Here is a 24,409-nt window from a genome sequence, read left to right as displayed (position 1 = left end):
TGACAGATAAGTGGATGGGATGAACAAAATGTAGTATATACACACAATGGAATATTATTTGGCTTTACAAAGGAAGAAAATTCGGATACACCCTACAACATGGGGAAACTTGGGATAATATGCTTAGTGAAAGCCAAATAAAAAGACAAATACTGCATGATTCCCTTATATGAGGTATCTAGAGTGGTCAGATTCATAGAAATAGACAGTAGAGTGATGGTTATGAGGGACTCGTGTAGAAAGAAATGGAAAGTTGTTTAATGGGCATAGTTTCAATTATGCAAGATGAAGAAGTTCCGGTGATTGGCTGCATAACAATGTGAATATACTTAACACTACTAAACTGTATACTTTAACAATGGTTAAGACAGTAAATTTTATGTTTATTTTACCACAATTAAATGGAAAAAAATTAAAAATAAAAGGAAAACAAACATTACAATTTGCGATTCTAAATTTACCCTCTCTATGACTTGTGTCTGTTGTCCTCTGGTTCACAAAAGGGCAAAGAGCCCAGTCCTTCTCAGTAATTCTGCCCAACAGTGCTTGGGTAAACACAGCTTCAGAGAAGGACCTGGATAAGACAAACACAGTTTCCCTGCTCCAGCTTGCATTTCGCTGGCACTTCCCCTTACAAATAATCCTAGGCAAATACTGAAGGAAGAGTTTAGAAGAAAATAGAGCATTGTGTTTAGCAAAGAAGAGAGCAGATATTATTTAGCCATGTTATTTTAGATATGCCATATTCCACTAACAGCTGGCAAGTTCTTGAAAGCACAGTTCAAAAGCTGTAATTGCTGAACGGAGCTTCAAGAGAATTTACAGAAATGAAAGTGCATTCCTGCAGATTATTAACATAATCATCTCATTTATATTATAGATGAATACCTAAGATGTCTCCCAACTTGACACTTTATGAAACAGGTAGTTAATTAATGTAGGTAAAGCAGTATTTAACCCGAAGCCTTCCCAGCAGGCGTCTGGCAAGGTGCAAAAGCAGGAAAAAGAATATAGGGATAAGCAGAGAGAACAAAAGGGTGGCTGGAGCCAAAATCTTGGAAATGGAAATCAGAAAAAGGAAGGCAGAGGTCTTGCTGAGGTTTTTCTGGAGGCCTTGGTGCTGTGGACTCACCATTTCTGGGTGGTTACTTGATTTATTTTTGGTGTAGCCGTAAGGTGTGAGAATTAACTGCCCATAAGAGTGCATGGTCAGGAAGCACAAAATATCATCCTTCTTGCTCTCTACAAAGCTGGCAACAGCTTTAGTCTCTGGTTCAGACACTGGCCCTGTCCCACAGAATGTTTGATCTTGGCAGTTTCTAGATGCACCAATACCTAGAATATGGAAGAAACCACAAAGAAGGCTGCATGATCTCAGTTTGGAAATGACCAATGGCAAGGAGTCATCCATACTCAGGGCCTCTGTGAGTAGAATCAGCGCTTGCCCTTGGTTGTCTGAGTTAGTCCTGGTGAAATTAGTCAACTTGGATAGTCACTGAAGTATAACCATTCTAGAAGGAACTCAGAAGAGTAGAAAGGGATAACGTTAGGATTTAGAAACAAACTCCATGCTTCCATGGCCCGGGAAAGGGGACACAAAATGAAATGGCATTTTAGTATACTTGGTTTTTTTCTTGAGACAGAGTCTTGCTCTGTTGCCCAGGCTAGAGTGCAGTGGTGCGATCTCTGCTCACTGCAAGCTCCGCCTCCTGGGTTCATGCCATTCTCCTGCCTCAGCCTCCCGAGTAGCTGGGACTCCAGGCATCCGCCACCAAGCCTGGCTAATTTTTTTTTTTTTTTTTTTTTTTGTATTTTTAGTGGAGATGGGATTTCACCGTGTTAGCCAGGATGGTCTCAATCTCCTGACCTTGTGATTCGCCCACTCGGCCTCCCCAAAGTGCTGGGATTACAGGCATGAGCCACCGTGCCCGGCCAGTATACTTTTAGTTAAACCTGTGGTGGGCCCTGAAACAAATGGCTGGAAAGCATTTCTTGGGTTCCTGGGTAAGGTTCTGACATTGTCTTTTTGATTGAAGTCTCTCCTTCATGTCTTACTAGCTTGAGTCTCATTAGAGCTATTTAGCAAGGACATAAGTAGTCTGTAATCCTCATTAATAATAATAAGAATGATCAGCTGAGCACCTCCTATCTGCTAGGTACTGTGCCCAACACTTCCTATGTAGCATCCCATTTAATCCCCACAACAACCTACTGATAAGGTAGGGCTACTGTGACCCACATTTTACGTAAAAGAAAACTAAAGCAGAGAGATGAAGCAATTTTTTCAAGACCACACAGCTGCCAAGTCTCAATTTTAACCCTTCCCATCTGGTTAATGGCAACGTTCTCAGCCATTCGTCCTTCTTTATTTGCTTTCAATTCACTGGGCATATTGAGATTTGGAAACATGAAAATGCCATAAGGAGAGAAAAATGTTTGCTTTGTTTACTGCCTGCCCCCTGCTATGAAATAATCTGCAAGGATAAGTCTCTGATTTTTCTTTTCTTTATGATAATTCATATATTTAAAAACAAAGGGATGGATTTGAAATATATTCACACTGGTCTAGGTCTACTTTGTTCTTGTTTCGCCAGCTTCACTTGGAGTCCTGTACTTGAATGCTGATAGCTCTATGTAGATAATATTATCCTGTTAGAGGGAATAAAACTCATTAGGAAGCCCAGAAGCTGTACCATATTAGATGTTTATTTTCAAAAATCATACATTTAGTAATTCACCTCTTTTCTTACTTTTCAGCTTTATTTATTTGTTCATAATTCATCTACTAAGCATGTACTTACTACACCAAGATGCATTGAAATTTCGATTGAGATCCGTCCCAAAACATGTGCCATTATTATGGGGTGAACGGGATTTCCTCCAAAGACGATCCTGTAGCAGAGGAACATAGGGATGTTGCTGTTCTAAGGTTTCATAAATCACAGTGTTAGTGATGATAGGTGGTCCTTGAACATGAAAAATGTTTCCTAGGATTATCTGGAAGAACTTCCCTTTAACATTAGGCAGCTTGTGTGTGTAATTTTTAGTCTTACAGAGGGGCTAGCAGCCCCCAATACTAGGAACATCTGTACAACCAAAAGTATACATACATGTAAACAATTAAATTGGAGGAAGTAGTTTGGCCTTTTCCTCATGAACAGATTAGCAGTGTCTGTGGACGTGATCTGCTTACTCAGGGAACGTTTGCTTTGGAGTCATTTTTTACATCCAAGTGATACAGGATGAAAGGGAAATAGCCTGACAGATGGAAAAAGGCCGTTCCAGGTGTGTCAGAGATGGTCTCTGCACATTTCTGGAAGCTGAAGACTGATGAGTGGAGATGGGAATAAAGACAAGTGTCATCAGACAAGCTCAGAGGGAGGACTTGATTCATACATCAGGCCAGAAAGGCTGTTCCAGAGAAAGGGGACCCTGAAGTCCTTAGGGGAGCAATGGAAAAGGGGAGACAATGCATACTCTCTAGAAATAGGGGCTCTTATTTGAGGAGTGATAGACTTTAGGAACATTTTAAAGACAGTTTTCTGCTGCATAAAAAGACTTTTTGTGGTGTTTGCCCCATGTGAATGATTGCATTGAAAAATGTAGGCTGGTTTTGTGTTTATACATTATTCATTGCCTTCATGCTTCTAGAACTGATTTGACATGGATGCAAGTTGGTACATGAATTTTTATCAATATAATCCTAATTGGGTGGCAGGCAATCCACAGACATTAAGAAGATGGAAGAGGAGAGTAAAAAATAAAGAAAAATCCTGTAATGGACTTCAACTCTAAAAAGGCCTTAGGCTTCCTCAGGCCTAGACTTAATGTAGATGGTTTGATTAAAAATGTTAAGCTGATTTTTATCCCAAATGGGGTTCCTTTCTTTACATAGGTATAAAATATTTTTAGAGCTGGAATGGCTAACATTGGAAAAATTAACCTGAATTGAGCTTTAGTTCATGAACACATCCCAAGACCAAACATGGTGTACTCACAGTTGTCCAAGTATAGATATAACCATCTATGTTAAGAACTGGGAGGACATAGAAGTCCAGGTTCCTAAGGAGCTTGTGTATCCTTGAGTTGTCTTTATAGTTTTGTAGGATCTGGAAATTTAAGAAAGAAATGTTCAGAATTATTTTGAGAAGAGATCTTTTCTCTCTTAATTTTCTACCAATTTCAGCTTAATTATAAGAGGTGACTGCACATCACACCTCCACCCTCCAGCCCCCAAGCCCTCCTCCGTGTCTTATTACAGTAGTTGTTCCCAAACTTTATCACACATCAGAATCACTGAGGGACCTGTTAAGACACAGATTGCTGGCCTCTACTCTCCCTTACCCCATTCACCTCCTGCCATCCCTGTCTCCACACATTTCTAATTCACTAGGTTTGAAATGGAGCCGAAGACTTTGTATTTCTAGTAAGTTTGCAGTTGGTATTGATACTGTTGATCTTGGGACAACACTCTGAAAACTACTCTTTATGAGTTTCTCTGTGTTTGGGTTTCTGAAAAAACTGACCAAGAAAGTATTCTATATTACTTTTAAAGATTTCTTATTCCCTCAAGGGAGGATTATAAGTAATACACAAAAATTCACTGTGCTGGGTATTTTCCATATGCTAAATCTCTTAATCCACACTACAGACCCATGAAGCAGTCATTTCCTACTCTTTTTACAGATGAAAAACTAGAAAACTGGATGGGCATGGTGGCTCACGCCTGTAATCCCAGCACTTTGGGAGGCTGAGGCGGGTGGATCACCTGAGGTCGTGGGTTCTAGACCAGCCTGACCAACATGGAGAAACCCCATCTCTACTAAAAATACAAAATTAGCTGGGCATGGTGGTGCCTGCTTGTAATCCCAACTACTCAAGAGGCTGAGGCAGGAGAATCGCTTGAACCCAGGAGGCGGAGGTTGCGGTGAGCTGAGATCATGCCATTACACTCCAGCCTGGGCAACAAGAGCAAAACTCTGTCTAAAAAAAAAAAAACACTAGAAAATTTGCCAAATACTATTAGAAAGAGGCACAGCCAGGATTCAAACTCATCTCTGACTCCATTGACATATGTTCTTCTACATTTAGATATGTTTACCCTCCAATAAAAATTATTTTGGATGCACTAGAAAGAGATCAGAATATTAATTCAGTTTTCAGTGAAGTTACTCATTAATTTTATTTCACTTGAGGTGAAGGATTAGCACAGTAAAGAGTTGCATCACTAACATGTGAAAGAAGCGTGGTTTGTAAGCAGCCAAGAAGTGACAGGTATTTTATGGGGGTGAGTTACCAGTATGAGGAAGCTAAAGACCCTTACTTCTTTGATGAACCATTGGCAAAAAGCAGGAGCAATCCATTCTCTGGCATGAATTCCACAGTCCATCCAAATGATCTTTTTGGGATTACCAGATGGTTGGCTGATCTGGAAAAGACATCCATGCCCCATTACCAAACAATTGCTGATTATTGTAAGCCACTGCGCAAAGTTATGAGATTTTTAATTCCCCTAGAGGTTCCTTTTTCACTCCACTCTGTGGTTTCAAGAGGGAGGCAAGGATGCTAATGAGACACCCATCAATATGATTCTTTCCTCTGCTACCCTTGTTCTCCTGCCAGTTACATTGATGGTTGTTCTCAGGACTGCGCACTGGCTCCCCGTGATACCCACCCAAAGAATGATCTTCCCTATACCTTAAATTACTCCCTAACTATAGATAGAGGCATAACCCCTAATCCACAAGCTAAAAGGCTAAATATGGATAAACCTTATAAAACCTTTGCACTTAGAGTTCACTTAGAGTGGTGAAGTGCACAAGAGGTAATATTCAAGAATCATAGGTCTTTAAAATGAATCCCAGTCTCCACTCAAAATTCTTGAAATTTCAAATGGATTCAATTAGACAAATTCCCCTTCCCCTCAGAGACTCCCTGACTCCCTGCCAGCCCAATCTTCTTTCCTTCTCCCCATTTGCTATTCTTGTACATCAGTGCAGCCTCACTCTAAGGAAGATTCCCCTCTTTCAGAGCGGTGGGTGGGTGGGAATTAATCTGCTAATTGTGGATTTTCTTTGGTGGAGAAGAGGCTGTTAACACTCCCATGCTTGGAACAGTCACATCTGTTTTGGATTTGTAAATAGCCTAGACCAGGGCTATTTGTTGAAAACTATTGGAAGCCGAGGTGACGAAGGCCTCCTTCCTCTCTATAAGAAACTTACAAAATGAGATAAATACATGGCTGGATCTATCATATTCAAGGAATCTTCTCCTTTTAGCCTCATCTATTTTTCAAATTGTCAGGACAATTCCTAATCCACCTCTTACCTTAATGTTGTCTTTTTTTTTTTTGAGACAGAGTCTCGCTCTGTCACCCAGGCTGGAGTGCTGTGGCGCGATCTCGGCTCACCGCAACCTCCACCTCCTGGGTTCAAGCAATTCTTCTGCCTCAGCCTCCCAAGTAGCTGGGACTACAGGCACATGCCACCACGCCCAGCTAATTTTTTTATTTTTAGTAGAGACGGGGTTTTACCATGTTAGCTAGGATGGTCTCGATCTCCTGATCTCGTGATCCACCCGTGTCAGCCTCCCGAAGTGCTGGGATTACAGGCATGAGCCACCGCACCCGCCAATGTCCTCTTATAATTAGCCTTTTTATGAGTACATGTATGCTACTTACATGTTTATCTTTATCAACTCTTTATTATGTGCAACTCTTTATTATGTTCTCTTCTTTTTAACATGCCCTAGGCAGAGGATATTTAGATGTCTTTTTGGCTGCTTTAGCGTAGACTTGGATGGCCTATGGAAAATCAGGTAGGCAGGTGCCCCATGCTTAATATATCAACCAGTTGCTCACATAATCCCTGGGTAAATTCCATTTCAGAGCCAATAATTTTTTAAGAGTTGTAGTTAACTCTCAAATTTACGGCTGTACTTTGTAAATTAACACACCTACACTAAGTAGTAAGAGGGCAGTAAACTAAGTAATGCTGGTTCTTAATGCCATATTACTTTAGTAGTCGTTCTTGATTAAAGAGTGGTCCTGGAACAGTGGTATCAGCATCACCTAGGAACTTGTTAGAAATGCACTGGGGTACCGCCTCTCAGCCTTTTGGCTATGATCAAGTGTAAAAATGCACTCTGGTTCTGAAACTTGAGTGTGTATCAGAATCACCTGGAAGAAGCCTTGTTAAAATAGGCTGTTGGGCTCCAGCCTCCGAGTTTCTGACTTAGTAGACCTTTGCAGGGACCTGAGAGTGTGCATTTGTAACAAGCCCTCAGATGGTGATGCTGCTGCTGCTGCTGCTGCTACTGATGATGATGATGATTTAAGTGCTGCCCTTTGAACACCACTGGTCTGGTGCAGAGATTGTCAACTCTGGCTACACATTAGGATCACCTAGAGAGTGTTCGAAGTATGCCTGGTCCCATCCTGAAACAATTGGGTCAAAATCTCTAACCAAATTAGGTGGGGTGTAGGCATAAGGATTATTGGCAGCTCCCAGGTGATTTTAATGTGCAGCCTGAATTGAAAATCACTGGTGCAGAACCAGGAACCCAGGGGTCCTGGCCCTGTGGAAAAACGGCTTTTTGGTCCCAAATACTTTTAGTCATGTCGCATGCAAAAGGGGTAGGGGATGCTGGAGACCTGGTTATCCCCCTGGCTGTGCTGACATCTGGCTGTGTGGCCTTTCACAAGTCACCTCACTTCTCTGGATCTTTGTTCCCTTAACCATAAAAGGAAGAAGCTAAAAATGAAGACTATCTGTGGTTTTTAAACATTTTTCTTTTTTATAAAAAGAACATTTTAAAATTTAAAAATATAAACAAAGTAACAACTTAAAATACAGGTGAGAAGTGAACTAGCTCTGGTTGAAGCATGAGTGGACATTGTCCACTTCTGGGCCCTGCTGTTTTTCAGCCCTACCCCCATGGTTCCACTCAATTCTCCCAAATTCTCTTTACTCCTGAACTTGATTTCACCCAGATAATTAAGGCAAGAGCATCTATGAGTTTTGAACTTTAAGAGCCCAATTTGGGGTGGAAAAAGCAAAGTGATTTCGTATAGCCTCTTTTCCACATTTCTGATTAGAGTCCCTGAATAGTAAACACATACCCTCAGATTGGATAATTCTCCTGGTAAGGTAATTCTCAGCCTTCTCACTCACCTTCAAATAATACATGGGGTTGGTCTCATAGGTCACTCCTAGGAAATGCTGTGTCACCACCTCCTTGTACTTCTCACTGATCTCGCTCATCCACTGATAGATCTGAAACAGCAAGGGAGGACTGTGGCTATCAGTAGGAAGATTGTTTGCATGTCTCTGATTAAGATAACTCCTTCTTTCACTGACACATTGAACTCTTATCTTTGCTCTAGATTGCAACAGCTGTGTGGTAAAAGAAACAGAAAACTGAAGCTCCCATCTTTCCCTTTCTTTAACAATCTATTCTGTCACCAAGTCTTAGGTTCTACTACTGCACTTTACAAATAAGTTATTAAGAATTAACAGTTTGAATAACCCACCAGTAACACTTCGGAAATATTGTATAACAGCACATCCTTCAATTGACCACCAGCCTTAGTTTTCATGTGGCACACAATCATGCCAGAAATTTCAGGTGAGGCTTATTTTGTGAGATTTTCTTCCATCTTTACAGATCCCAGTGATATCTTTTAGCTGAAGTCCATGTGATATGGTTTGGCTGGGTCTCTACCCAAATCTCATCTTGAATTCTATAATCCCCACAAGTCATGGGAGGGACCCTGTGGGAGGTAATTGAATCATGGGGGTGGGCTTTTCCCGTGCTGTTCTCATGATAGTGAATAAGTCTCACAAGATCTGATGGATTTAGAAGGTGCTACCCCCAACCCCTTTCACTCTGCACTTCTCCTTGCTGCCGCCATGTGAAGAAGGACTTGTTTCCCCTTCTACCATGATTGTAAGTTTCCTGAGGCCTCCCCAGCCCTGCTGAACTGTGAGTCAATTAAATCTCTTTCCTTTATGAATTACCCAGTCTTGGGTATGTCTTCATAGCATTGTGAAAATGCACAGTATATTGGTACTAGTAGAGTAGGGTGCTTCTATAAGGATACCTGAAAATGTGGACACGACTTTGGAACTGGGTAAAAGGCAGAGGTTGGAACAATTTGAAGCGTCCAGTAGAAGACAGGAAAATGTGGAAAAGTTTGGAACTCCCTAGAGACTTGTTGAATGGCTTTGACCAAAATACTGATAGTGATATGGACAATAAAGTCCAGGCTGAGGTGGTCTCAGATGGAGATGAGGAACTTGCTGAGAACTGAAGCAAAGGTGACTCTTGTTATGCTTTAGCAAAGAGACTGGAGGCATTTTATCCCTGCTCTAGAGATCTGTGGAACTTTGAACTTGAGAGAAATAGTTTAGGGTATCTGGAGGAAGAAATTTCTAAGGAGCAAAGTGTTCAAGAGGTGACAGAGCATAAAGGTTTGGAAAATTTGCAGCCTGACAATGTGATAGAAAAGAAAAACTAATTTTCTGGGGAGAAATTCAAGCCTGATGCAGAAATTTGCACAAGTAATGAGGAGTCAATTGTTAATCACCAAGACAATGGGAAAATGTCTCCAGGGCATGTGAGAGACCTTCACAGCAGCCCCTCCCATCACAGGCCTGGAGGCCTAGGAGGAAAAATTGGTTTCATGGGCTGGATTCAGGGCCCCCCTGTTCTGTGCAGCATAGGAACTTGGTGCTCTGTGTCCTAGCTGCTCCAGCCATGGCTAAACAGGACCAAGGTACAGCTCAGGCCATGGCTTCAGAGGGTGAAAGCTCAAAGCCTTGGCAGCTTCCCCATGGTGTTGAGCCTGCAGGTGCACAGAAGTCAAGAACTGAGGTTTGGGAACCGCCACCTAGATTTCAGATGATGTATGTAAATGCTTGGATGTCCAGGCAGAAGTGTGATGCAAGGGCAGAGCCCTCATGAAGAACCTCATGAAGAACTTCATGAAGAGCTGCTAGGGCAGTTCAGAAAGGAAATGTGGGGTTGGAACTCCACATAGAGTCCCCACTGGGGCACTGCCTAGTAGAGCTGTGAGAAGAAGGTCACCATCCTCCAGATCCCAGAATTGTAGATCCACTGACAGCTTGCACTGTGCATCTGGAAAAACTGCAGACACTCAATGCCAGCCTATGAAAGCAGCCAGGAGTGGGGCTGTACCTTGCAAAGGCACAGGGACAGAATGTCCAAGGTTGTAGGAGCCCACCTCTTGCATCAGCATGACCTGGATATGAGACATGGAGTCAAGGGAGATTATTTTGGAGCTTTAAGATTTAATTACTGCTCTATTGGATTTTGGACTTGCTTGGGGCCTGTGGCCCCTTTGTTTTGGCCAATTTTTTTTGCATTTGCAATGGATGTATTTACCCAATGCCTGTACCCCCATTGTATCTAGGAAGTAACTAACTTGCTTTTGATTTTACAGGCTCATAGGTGGAAGGGGCTTGCCTCATCTCAGATGAGACTTTCAACTGTGGACTTTTGAGTTAATGCTGAAATGAGTTAAGACTTTGGGGGACTGTTGGGAAGGCATGATTGGTTTTGAAATGTGATGACATGAGATTTGGGAAGGGCCAGCAGTGGAATATATGGTTTGGTTGTGTCCCCTCTCAAAACTCTTCATGAATTGTAGTTTCTATAGTCCCCATATGTCATGGGAGGAAGCTGGTGGGAGGTAATTGAATCATGGGGTGGGAGACAAGTTTTCCTGAGCTGTTCTCATGATAGTGAATAAGTCTCAGGAGACCTGATGGTTTTACAAAGGGCAGTTCCCTTGCACACACTCTCTTGCCTGCTGTCATGTCAGACATAGCTTTGCTCCTCCTTCACATTCCACCATGATTGTGAGGCCTCCCCAGCCATGTGGAATTATGAGTCCATTAAACCTCTTTCCTTTATAAATTACCCAGTCTCGGGTATGTCCTTATTACAGCATGAGAACAGACTAATACACCATGGTTCCAAGATTAGAGAAGACCTGAGTATGGCCTTCTCACATGTTCTCACATGCCAACAGAAGTTTGTGTATCAAGTCCTAAGCTAGTTGTTTTGATTCAATTGAGTAGACCTGAAGAGCAGCTGATTTAATTACAAGTCTTATGTTGTGCTACAAAGAGTGTTATACCTTGGTCTGGAAGTCCATAACTTGGGGTTCCATAACAATGAATGCAATAAGAAAATTCACAAACATAAGACATATTCAGACAATCATCAGCATTTCACACCTCTTACAATTAATTTCTATATAGTTGATGTCTCTGACAACAACCAAGAGTTATAGTAAATAATAGTTAATTGGCTGGGCATGGTGGCTCACGGCTGTAATCCCAGCACTTTGGGAGGCCAAGGTGGGTGGATCAAGAGGTCAGGAGATCAAGACCAACCTGGCCAAGATGGTGAAACCCTGTCTGTACTAAAAATACAAAAAAATTAGCTGGGTGTGGTGGCGAGTGCCTGTAATCTCAGCTACTCAGGAGGCTGAGGCAGAGAGTTGCTTGAACCCAGGAGGTGGAGGTTGCAGTGAGCCGAGATCACCCACTGCACTCCAGCCTGGGCAACAGAGCAAGACTCTGTCTCAAAAAAAAAAAAAAAGTTGAGGGATAACAAATATCCTATTTGAAAATTGTTATATCTCAATTGACATTCATTTTAGCATGGGCTAGGTATAGATAAAATGTATTATAACAGTAGGAATACTTACTCAAGTGAGGGTATTTTCATTTCAGTCTATTCACTGAAAAGAATAACAGCTTACCACATGGGTAGTTGTGTTTATATCTGTGATAAGACTAGGTGAGATGCAGATGCCTTAAGTCTTGAGAGAGCTACAAATAGCAGCCAGTAGCAGCAACAAATATTCTTTATTTATTGCTTGTTCAGTACATAGTAGTAGTGTTTATTTCATTTACTCTCACAACAATGCTACAAGATAGATACTACTATTTCTGTTTCACAGATGAGGAAGCTGAGGATTAAAAAGTATAAGTGTCTTTGTGAAAGTCACACTGCCAGCAAGTGGTCAAGCCATGTGTGAACACATCTCTGATACCAGGTCATAAAGTGTCCATGGGCCATACTGGACCTTTACAAAATTGTAGAGCTTTCAGTACTTTGGGGTGACTGCTATATAAGAAAGTGTAAATCTTTTCTTGTACTTGTTGAAAAAAAGTCTGGAAAATATGAATATATTCCCAAATGCTGAGAGAATAAATTGGTAACGGTCATTTGAAGGGCAAATTGTGCATTTATATAAAAATGTAGACGTGTGTATTCTTTGACCCAACAACTCTATTTTTAGAAATTTATACCTCAGAAAAGATTTGCATAATGTCACATACATACACACATACACACACATACATAAGTAGAAGCTAAGTTTTCACTGTATCCAATTTTGGAAACCACCAAACTTATCTTAACAGCAATACAAATATTTCTTTTTTTGGGGGGGAAGCTACAATTCAGTTTATTCTCATATAAATTGTAAAACATTAAATAATATTCTGACCTTTCCAGTTTTACTGTATGGAGATTACAGAGGGTGTAGTTGTAAGGTATAATTTACATGGTCTTCTCTATTTATACTGAAAAGGTACATGCAAGATATTTTTTTTTTGTTCCATCCCTTTTTTTTTTTTAATTGTACTTTAAGTTCTAGGATACATGTGCACAACATGCAGGTTTGTTACATAGGTATACATGTGCCATGTTCGTTTGCTTCACCCATCAACTTGTCATTCACATTAGGTATTTCTCCTAATGCTATCCCTCCCCCAGTCCCCCACTCCACCCACAACTGGCCCTGGTGTGTGATGTTCCCCCTCTCTGTGACCATGTGTTCTCACTATTCAACTCCCACTTATGGGTGAGAACATGCAGTGTTTGGTTTTCTGTCCTTGTGATAGCATGATTAGAATGATGGTTTCCAGCTTCATCCACGTCCCTGCAAATGACATGAACTCATCCTTTTTTATGGCTGCATAGTATTCCATGGTATATACATGCCACATTTTCTTAATTCAATCTATCATTGATGGACATTTGGGTTGGTTCCAAGTCTGCTATTGTGAATAGTGCCGCAATAAACATATGTGTGCATGTGTCTTTATCATAGACTTATTTATAATCCTTTGGGTATATGCCCAGTAATGGGATTGCTGGGTCAAATAGTATTTCTAGTTCTAGATCCTTGAGGAATCGCCACACTGTCTTCCACAATGGTTGAACTAATTTACACTCCTACCAACAGTGTAAAACTGTTTCTATTTCTCCACATCCTCTCCAACATCTGTTGTTTTCTGACTTTTTAATGATCGCCATTCTAACTGGTGTGAGATGGTATCTCATTGTTGTTTTGATTTGCATTTCTCTGATGACCAGTGATGATGAGCGTTTTTGCACATGTCTGTTGGCTTCATAATTGTCTTCTTTTGAGAGGTGTCTGTTCATATCCTTGCCCACTTTTTGATGGGGTTGTTTATTTTTTCTTGTAAATTTGTTTGAGTTCTTTGTAGATTCTGGATATTAGCCCTTTGTCAGATGGATAGATTATAAAAATTTTCAAAAAGTTTTCCTCTCTTAAGAACTACTGCATGTGTCCTGTAAATCCTACAATAAATACATTTTCAGCTAAATATGATTCAATCAGAAGGCTTCTCCACCTCACACCCATATAAACAGCAATGCTGCCCAGCTTAAACTTGCTAAGAACTTGACAAACAAAAATAAGAGTTAATTCTGGTTCATGTTCACAGCAGCAAAACTGGCTCATTGGGATGTTCTTGTCCATTTTCTTTTTGTTATTAATTTTTTAAAGTTTCATATCACCAGCTTTTACAGCTTCAATGGTGGTGGTGGGTGGGGAGATGTTCAGGAATCCCTTGAACTCAATGTATTGGCAGATCTTAACACCACATTTCCAGCCCCTCTAATGCATGGATATTACTAGTGAACCATTCTTTGCCCATCCTAAAGTAGGTTGTGACAACCACCAACCTCCTGCCATGTGTCCTTCCTTACCTCTCCCATGGGGTGGTATATGTTATAGGAATACGTCTCCAGGCTCCATGAACTCACTGACTTGTCCACAATCTCTTGTCTGTGTTGGGCTAAGGATCTGCAAAAGGAAGAAAGTAAGAGGAAAAGCAGTGATGAAACTGGGATATCCTGAGGGTTGGTGGGTTGTTGAAAAAGGTAGTAGAATCAGTGTGCACAGGATTTGGAGGACAAAGGCCTGTGTTGGAATCTTTGGCTCCATGACTTACTAATTGTGAGACCTTGGGCAGCCACTGAGCTACTCTGAGCCGAAGTTTCTTCATCTGTAGAGTGAGAACAATTATTCCAACCTTGCAGGGAGGCCAGGATAATTCAATAAAATGTTGTAGATAAAAATACTTTAAAATTTGTATATGAAACAATAACTAAGATTTATTGAAGTGAAACTTATGAGACATGCGCTGTTCTAAGCAATTTAAATCTCTTTACTGCTCTCTAAAACTCTGAGATAGGTACTGTTATTATCTCCATTTCAGAGATGAAGAAACTGAATCACAGGGAAAGTGTTATTAGGGATTTAAACCCTGACAGTCTGACTGAAGACCTTGCAATATTAACCACTGTACTGCATATAATGGTGAGAACTAATCTTTTTTTTTTGCAATGGTTTATCTTTTTAAAAATAAACTTTATTATTTAGCACACTTTTAGGTTCACATAAAAATTAAGCAGAAAATGCAGATAGTTCCCATTTACCCGCTGTTCTCACACACGCAAAATCTTCCCCGCTATAGACATCCCACACCACAGTGGTACATTGGTTAGAATCAATGAACTTACTTTGACACATCATTGTCACCCAAAGTCCATTGTTTATAGTAGGGCTCACTCTTCATACATTGAGTGGATTCTGACAAATGTTTGGTGACACATATTTACCATTATAGTGTAATACTGAATTGTTTTGTTTTGTTTTGTTTTTGAAACAAGGTCTCAGTTTGTCACCCAAGCTGGACTGCAATGGTATGATTATAGCTTACTGCAGCCTTGGGCTCTGGGCTCAGAATATCCTCCTACCTCAGCCTCTCAATTAATTGGCACTACAGGTCCAAGCCACTATACTCCACTAATTTTTAATTTTTGTAGAGACAAGGTCTCACTGTGTTGCTCAGGCTGTTCTCAAACACCCGGCCTCAAGCAATCCTCCTGCCTCAGCCTCCCAAAGTGCTGGGATTATAAGTGTGAGCCACTGAGCCAGGCACAAAATAGTTTTAATGCCTTAGAAATCCTCTGCATTCTTCCAATTTATCCCTCCCTTTCCCTAACCCCTGGCAACTACTGCTCTGTTTACTTCTCCATAGTTTTGTCTTTTCAGAATGTAACATAGTTGGACTCATACAGTAGGCAGCCTTTTCAGATTGACTTCTTTCACTGAATAGTATGCATTTAAGTTTCCTCCATGTCTTGGCATGGCTTAATAAGCTAATTTCTTTATTAGCACTGTGTAATATTCCATTGTCTGGATATACCACAGTTTATTTACCCTTACTCATCTACTGAAGAACACCTTGGTTGCTTCCAAGATATGGCAATTATGAATAAAGCTGCTATAATCATCCCTGTACAGGTTTTTATGTTGACATGTTTTCAATTCATTTGGATAAATACTAAAGAGTGCAATAGTTGGATAATATGGTAAGAGTTTGTTTAGTTTTATAAGAAATTGCCAAACTGTCTTCCAAAGTGGCTGTACCATTTTGAATTCTCACCAGCAATGAATGAGAGTTCCTGTTGCTCCACATCCTTGTCAGCATTTAGTGTTGTCAGTGTTTTGGATTTTGGCCATTCTAATAGGTGTGTAGTATTATCTTCTTGTTTTATGAACAAGTATTATTATCTCGTTTTAATTTGTGATTCCCTAGTGACATATGATGTGGAATATCTTTTTTATGTTTACTTGCTATCTCTATATTTTCTTTGGTGAGGTGTCTGTTCAAGTCTTTTGCCAATTTTTTAATCAAGTTATTCCTTTTCTTGTTGTTGAGTTTTAAGAGTTGTTTATATATTTTGGATAACAGTCCTTTGTCAGATGTGTGTTTTGCAAATATACTCTGTCAGTTTATGGCTTGTCTTTTTGTTTCTTAACATTGTCTTTTGCAAAGTAGAAGTTTCCAATTTTAGTGAAGTCTAGCTTATCAATTCTTACTTTCATGGATTGTGTCATGTGTGTTGTATCCAAAAACTCATCACCATACCCAAAGTCATCTAGGTTTTCTCTTATGTTATCTTCTAGAGTTTCATAGTTTTGCATTTTCTATTCAGGTCTATGATACATTTTGAGTTAATATTTGTGAAGGTGCAATGTCTATGTCTAGATTCACTTATTTTGCATTTGGATGTCTAGTTGTTCCAGCACTATTTGCTGAAAAGACTATTTTGTTCCTTCGTCAAAGATCTTGTTATGTAGGTTTATTTATGGGATCCCTGTTTTCTCCCTTTGATTTATTTGTTAATTTTATTGCCAATAACACCTGTCTTGATTACTGTAGCTTTATATTAAGTCTTGAGGTTGGGAACTGTCAGTCCTTTGACTTTGTTCTTCTCTTTCAATATTGAGTTGAATATTTTGGATCTTTCACTTTTCCATAAAAACTTTAGAATCAGTTTGTCAATAACCACAAAATAATTTGCTATCAAGTTGGGAAGAACTGACATCTTAACAATATTCAGTCTTCCTGTCTATGAACATGGACTTTCCATTTATTTAGTTCTTCTTTGATCTCTTTCATTAGAGTTTTTTAGTTTTCCTCATATAGATCTTGTACAAATTTTGTTAGAATTATACCTAAGTATTTTATTGTGAGGGGTGCTAATGTAAATGGTTACTTGTTTTTAATTTCATATTTTACTTGTCCATTGATGTTACATAGGAAATCAATTGACTTTCTAATATTAACTTTGTATCCTGCAACTTTGCTATAATTGCTTATTCCAGGAGACTTTCTTGTTGATTCTTTCTGATTTCTACATTGATAATCATGTCATCTTCAAACAAAGACAGTATTATTTCTTTCTTTCCAATCTGTATACTTTTTATTTTATTTTCTTGTCTTATTACATTAGCTAGGACTTTCAGTATAACGTTGAAAAAGAGTGCTGAGAGAACATCCTTGCCTTGACCTTAGTAGGAAAACTTCTAGTTTCTCATCATTAAGTATAATGTTAACTAGATTTTTTGGAGATGTTTATCAAGTTGAGGAAGTTCCCTACTACCTTTTTAATCACAAATGGGTGTTAGATTTTGTCAAATGCTTTTTCTACATCTATTTATATAATCATGTTATGTTTTTTCTTCAGCCTGTGGGTAGAACAGATAGTATTAATTGATTTTTGAATGTTGAACCAGCTTTGCATACCTGGGACAAATTCCACTTGGTTGTGGTGTCTAATTCTTTTTATACATTGTCTAATTTGATTTGCTACTATTTCATTGAAGATATTTCTATCTGTGTTCATGAGAGATATTGGTCTGTAATTTTCTTTTAATTCTTTGATTTTGGCATTAAGATAATACTGATCTCATAAAATGAGTTAGGAAGCATTCTCTCTGCTTCTATTTCTAGAAGAGATTGCAGAGAATTGGTATAATTTCTTCCTTAAATATTTGGCAGAATTCACCAGTGTACCTATCTTGGCCTGGTGCTTTCTGTTTTAGAAGATTATTAACTATCTTTTTTTTTTAATTTAAAAAAATTTTTAAAAAATGTTTATTTATTTATTTTGAGTCGGAGTTTTGCTCTTGTTGCCCAGGCTGGGGTGCAATGGCGTGATCTCGGCTCACTGCAACCTCCGCCTCCCAAGTTCAAGCACTCCTCCTGCCTCAGCCTCCTGAGTAGCTGGGATTACAGGCATGTGCCACCATGCCTGGCTAATTAACTATCTATTCAATTTTTTAATAGATATGGGCTTATTCCAAATGTCTATTTATGCTTTATTTTTTAACAAACAGCTTAATAAAGCTACTCAGTGCCTCTTCTTTGCCAGATATTGTGCTCACACCTAAGAGAAACATTCATGCAGAGTATATAATTTTATTCTCACTACAACTCTGTAAATTGTTTTTCTCCATATGTTACAAATGAGGAAACTGAGACCAAGAGAAATTAGGTAATTTGCAAAAAGTCACAGAGCTAGTAAGTCATACAGCTAATATTCTATCTGTAAGCCACACCAACGTTTGTTGAATGACTGAGTTTCCTAGTTTAAATGCCCTATATAAGCAAGAAATGGGGTTATATTTTTATTGTCAGGGCATATTAAGTGGTAATTCATTTACCCAGCAAATATGTACAGAATGACTACTATGTTAATGGCATTGGAGTATAAACTTTTGGAGCTGCTGGGGTACAAACTTTTGTATAGTGATACTGAGTTGCAATGAAGTATGTTAGAGATCTAATTAGCTAACATTTCTATGACTTTTACCTATTCTTCTACATTTTCTTGAGCATTCAAAAAATGCTCAAAATAGTATTGTATCTTCTCTTTCTCTAAGTCTTCATTTCTTTATTTGTAAAATGGGAATAATAATAGTACCTTCCCAAAGGATTTTTATGAGGATTAAATAAGATAATCTGTGCTTAACAATAAGCACAATTTCGGACACATTGTCAATTCCTAGTAAGTGTTAAAATAAAATTCAAAACAAAGCAAAAGCCCTATTTTGCTGCACGATATTAAAAATAAAAATTGTACAAAGAATAATTTAGCCATCCAACTAGTATTATCCTCAAACAATGCCAAACTACAAAATGTTTTGATAGAATTAATTAAAACTCAAGTTCCAGTCATATCTATGTAAGTCCTAATTTTATTTTTTTTTTGGTTCACTTAGCGTCATGTACCACATTAAGCTACTCGAATGGAAATCAATTTCTCCACACAATTCCACTACTTTAAACTTAGAGTTAGATTTATTATTATTAATCGTTAGTAATATTAATAATAATTTTAACAGAAGCTCTTTGTTCTCAAAATTAAAGATGTTTTATTACATTGTTAAATGAAGTTTGCCCTATTAGCTTGTCCAAATGAAAAGACAATCTCAATGTCTTCATGAGATAGGATTGTCTAAATAATTGGTTAAAACAATAAAAATGAATTTTAAAAGAAGATTAAAAGAAATAAATGTTATTTACATTGTAATAGTTGAGAAACGATCATCTTCATGTTATTCACAAATCTATTTCTAATATTTACCATTCATTTGATTTTTTAATAAACAAGGGTGCTTCGGAGTGAGAAATTTTAATATAAAAATATATACTGGTGAAAGTAATATGTTGAGGCTGATTGCTTTACAAAAGATGATCATTATGTAAAGAAAATACATGTATTTTATAGTGTATTTAAAAGTCATAAAAATTCATTCTTAACATACATTTTCAGGAACACATTTCATGTCTTCATAAACTAATCAGTAAATATGTATATTTTATACTAACAATACAATAGTTAACCCTTACTGAGCACTATATGCTAGGCACTGGTCAAAGCACTTTATATTACTATCTTATTTAAGTCACTCAACCACCCAGTGGGTATATACTCTTACTACTCTATGCAAAAGTAGTAATAGGTAGTAGTAATTGAAAAGAAGGTTTATTTCTTGCAGAATTAAAAATCTACTTAAGACAATAAGACATAAACACATCAAAAGCAAAAAAACTTAGTCATTAAATAACAAGGCATGAGGTATGATAAGCTAGTGCCTGATTAACTATCAATTAAATGGTGCACAAACTGTTTTAAGGTCAGGAGAGGGAGAATTCCAAACTCAAGCATAGCCAATAATAACAACCAATATTTTACTAGCAATTATGTATGCTAGAAATTGTTCTAAAAACTTGATATCTATATCATGTCTGTCCATCTATCTATCATCTATCTATCATCTATCTATGTATCTATCTATCTATCATCTATCTATCTATCTGTCTATCTATCTTCATTTGATTGTAACAATAATTCTTAAGGTAAATACTATTATCCCAGTTTTTTTTTTCCTGAAGACTTTGTTATGTAGGCTTAACTATTCTTTTATGACATCCTAGAAAATAAGGATGAAGTATTAATTAGTCCACTTTTAGGGGCTAAAAAATCATCCAAATTGTCTACCTCTGATTGGGACTACAAAGATAATAAAAATAAGTATTATAAAGTCACTGAAAAATCATTTTAACCCTTTCTCAGAATGGAAAGAGGAGAGGGAATGAAGCAAATGAAGAGGATATTCTTTTAACTCCCCCCAACCCCCCACTCCCTGTCTCTCATTCCTCACACTGGCTGTTTGGCCCATCCTGTCCTGCCAGGAAATGAGATTATTGACAATGCTTCCCCAACAGTATTGAGAACAAGGAAGCTGGCTGTTCTTCCCTCCTTCACATAGTTTAGCAAATGTTTGGGTTTTTCCTTATCACAGGTATCTACTCAGTGGTCTAGGAAAGGGAGTACACTGAAAAGTGGGGTTTGCACCTGGTGAATTCCTGTTTCAACTGCGCTGGGATTCCCTGGCAATGCCATAACACTGAGGGGAATAAATTAAATAAAGATAACCTAACACCCTCAGGCATTTGCCTTACTCTTGGCTACAATGTCTACAAAATGTGTGAGTCTGTTACTTCCTAAGCCCAGCATTGAACAACTGGGTCCATTTCATATGCAAAAAAAGTGAATGGTCTTGGATTTAAATGAAAGCCCCGATATTAAAAATGCTTATTACTTGTATATGAAACTGAAACACAATACGTAAACCTCAGAAACTCGAATACTTTGTTCAAATGAATGCTTAAACCATATACTTACAAAAGGCTATTCTCTGTTTCTAGGTAATTTCTTAGGTGATGCATAATACATGTAGAGAGGGGAGGAAAAAGCTGGCTAATCTCCCAAATTATCACCAGTCTCATCTCACTGATCAAATGAAAAGATTATTGTACTTTGTGTATTCTTTTTGAACAGGAATTCATAAAATGTTTAATAGAGAAAATGATCCTTTGGGGTACATTATTAATAAAGTCTGCAGATCAAAGATGATGGTCTGATAGCATTTTGACTGGAATGTATAAAGAGGCAAAAAAATCCTAATGAATATTGAGGCAAATTTTGTATTTTAAATACTTGGTGAAGAAATAGTTACATGAATATTTCATGATAGTTCTGTATTTTCAAACTTTATTTTTCTGCTTACAAAATTAACATATGCGTAACATGGAAAACGTAGAAAGTATGGAGAGGTAAAAAAGGAGGAGAAAAATAGAAAAGAGAAGGAAGAATTATCAATAATTCCACCTCCCTGAGTAAACTACTACTGATATTTTGGCATATTTCCTTCCAGACTTTTATCTGTGCATTTATTTTTCTTAAATGCATGCAGATTATATCTATATATAATTTTGTATTTGTTTCTTTGTATTCTGTATTCTACCAAAGACATTTCCTCAAACCAACGAAAACTCTTTAATGGTTGCACACTATTTGACAGTAAGTATATGTTACATAGTATCATTTATTTAAATATTTTTTTCTATGCTGGATATTAAAGCTATGTGGCTTTTTGTTTTTATACTATTGTAAATAATTCTAGAGATAATACCTTATTGTGTAAATCTTTGTTCTTATTTTTTATTGTTTCCTTGAGCTACATTCCAAGAATCAGTAGATCAAAGAGGATGAACATTTTCAAGCCATTTGATTGATATTGCTAAATCCCAAATGATTATACAGAGTTACACTTTTTCAGGATGTACGCAATATATAACATATGGGAGATTACCTCCCTAAAGGCTCAGGAGAAATATTACAAAGCTTGTAATCTTTATTAATTTTAAATTTTCTAGACTATTATCACATGTAGTGAATAAAGATTATCAAAAATTGCAGCTAACATATGTTTTGAGTTGGCGAGAGTTACATACAAGTGACCATTATTTTTTATATCAATAACTAATAATTTAAATAAAAGCGGCCAATAAAGACAAGCACGGTCAAGTGCAGTCATGAGGAACCATCCAATGGAAGCTGTCTCATCTGAGTCCCACTGCCTGAGCCTAGTCACTTCAATAATTTAACCTGGGCTTGGAATCTGATTTTTTAAATAAAAGTTTTATGTCATGTTCATTGTACGATATTTGCAAAATGAATAATAGTTGAGGGAAGGGAAAAAATATCACCAACCAAAGATAACAATTACCATTTTAGTACATATTTTTATTTTATTTTTTAAAGTACTCCATTAGATTTATATACAGCCTCTTTCCTTTAGCATAAAACATACATTTTCCTATGCCATTAAAAAGTTTTATACTTATTTTTCTATTGTATGAATCATATCCCATTGTCCTATATCACATATCAGCATTTACATAACCTGACACAGACATTCAAGTTGTTTCCAAATATTGGAATATATATATTACAAATAAAGTTGCATCCCAGAGCTGCAGAAAACTCTTTCAGACTTTAGTTTATTTCCTCAGTATAGATGTCCAGAGGCAGGAACACTAGGCCAAAAGATTTATGTTTTAAGGCTCTTGATATTTTTAAGCAGCATAATTTTTTTTTGTATTTCCTGTAAAATATGTAAGAGTCTTCATTTCCAATTTATGGATGAGGAAGGAAAATAAATGCCCTATGTATATGAAACCAAGTAAACTAATGGAAAAATGAGACAGAGATATTCAAACAGGTTTTTGATATTACAGAGGTGCTGGACTCTGTAAGTATCTGAAATTGAACTGTCTATAAAGATAAGGACCAAGCTGAGGTCAGACAATTATTGTGGGACAAAAATTGGAGTGAGTTTCTATGTTATGTGAGAGCAAGTTCATTGCAAGGTTTCTTTAACCATGAAGCAAAAGAGGAAATACCAATTATAACCACATATACTTCATGAGATATGCTAAATGAGCAAAATAATGATTTGCATATGAACAAGGGAAAAACACACTTTATATGGAAACTATACACACACACATACACACTCACAGATTTCAATAGAATGTATTTAGAGAACTTATGATTCATTAAGAATAGGGAGAGACCACAAAAATGGGCAAATGACATTAATGGGCAATTTATAAAATGATAAAATTAGTAATAAGCAAGACAAAATATTTACTCTTATAAATCAGCAAAATACAAAGGAAGTCAACAATGTGTATTTTTTACTTGTCAATTTGCCAAACACTTAAAAAGTGCTTTCATACACTGTTATTGGAAGTGTAGACTGATGTAATCTTTCTAGAGGGTAATTGGGCAATGTGTAGCAAGAACCTTACATTTTCCTCAGTTACTGACCCAGTAATTCCACTTCTTAGAGAAATAATCAAAGATTTGCAAAAAGCAAAAAAAAAAAAAAAAAAATATGTAGCTGGTTGCTCATCACGGCATTATTTGTAAAAATGAAAGAGCAGGAATTGACTAAATGACAGAATATTATTAGCAATTTCAACTATGTTTTAAATAAATTGCTAATGCCATAGGAAAATTTCTGTAATACAATTTAACTGAAATATTTCAGAAATAGTGCTGCATACATAATCAGGTAGCTATCTGAAAACATTAATAGTACTTATCTCTAGGTGAAATTATTTGGTCATTTTAACATTTTTCTTAATAATTAGGATAATGTGATTTACCAATTGACATACTATGAAAATGAGGGATATAGAATTTGTATTACAATTTTCTTTTTCCAATCACAAAACATGACATGTCTCTTGGTATATCTCATGCATTGTGTTAGGAAATGTTTGCTAGATATTTATTCATTTATTCAAGGATTATTAGAGGATTATGATTATTCAGTGATAAATTTCAGTGGTCTTTATTATTCTCGTCTCACGGTGGTATATATGAGTAGTAAGGAAGGAGAAGCCAGCTGCACTGGTCTTAAAAAGAAACCATTCAATTTAGACAATCTAAATCATAATAATCAGTCCCTCTTCCCACTTTACACTCACCTATCATATCCCAGCCCTCCAGGAACCAGCATCCCCAAAAGATAAAGGGTTTCAAGCAGAGGCTTCATTCTGCCACACAGTAAGTTAGAAAATTCTGGGCCTCTCTGGCAGTAGATCAAGTGTCCTTGAGAATGAATGCATCAAGACTGTGGCTCCCACAATCAAGATGAGATAAGTCAGTTAGTGGATGTCTCAGCAGAAAGAGACTCGGGCAATTGCTTTATTAACTCTCTCATGTCCTCAAACACATTTTCCAAGGGGGGAAATGCTGTACCATTTGATATTTCATTTCTTCTCTAAAACCAAATTTATGTGAGCTCTCAACTTCACCAGATCCTGAAATAAATTTCCTCCCT

General features: G+C 37.6%; 1 protein-coding gene across 1 annotated transcript in view; it reads right to left on the bottom strand.

Annotated features, from left to right (window-relative positions):
* Nucleotides 1–24,203, bottom strand: part of CPO (carboxypeptidase O) — a 29,911-nt gene extending 5,708 nt beyond the window's left edge. Inside the window, exons 1-7 of the mRNA XM_054478878.1 lie at nucleotides 24,054–24,203; nucleotides 14,056–14,152; nucleotides 8,172–8,273; nucleotides 5,324–5,428; nucleotides 3,999–4,109; nucleotides 2,802–2,892; nucleotides 1,133–1,335 (exon numbers count right to left, since the gene is read on the bottom strand). Coding sequence (XP_054334853.1) covers nucleotides 1,133–1,335; nucleotides 2,802–2,892; nucleotides 3,999–4,109; nucleotides 5,324–5,428; nucleotides 8,172–8,273; nucleotides 14,056–14,152; nucleotides 24,054–24,121 — 777 coding nt within the window. The 5' untranslated portion in view covers nucleotides 24,122–24,203. The remainder of the gene's footprint in view (nucleotides 1–1,132; nucleotides 1,336–2,801; nucleotides 2,893–3,998; nucleotides 4,110–5,323; nucleotides 5,429–8,171; nucleotides 8,274–14,055; nucleotides 14,153–24,053) is intronic.
* Between the last annotated feature and the right edge of the window lie 206 nt (nucleotides 24,204–24,409).

Source organism: Pongo pygmaeus, chromosome 11 (genome assembly GCF_028885625.2).
Source record: "Pongo pygmaeus isolate AG05252 chromosome 11, NHGRI_mPonPyg2-v2.0_pri, whole genome shotgun sequence".
Classification (NCBI taxonomy): domain Eukaryota; kingdom Metazoa; phylum Chordata; class Mammalia; order Primates; family Hominidae; genus Pongo; species Pongo pygmaeus.
The sequence above is the reverse complement of the archived record's forward strand: the minus strand, read 5'-3'. Positions and strand labels throughout refer to the sequence as shown.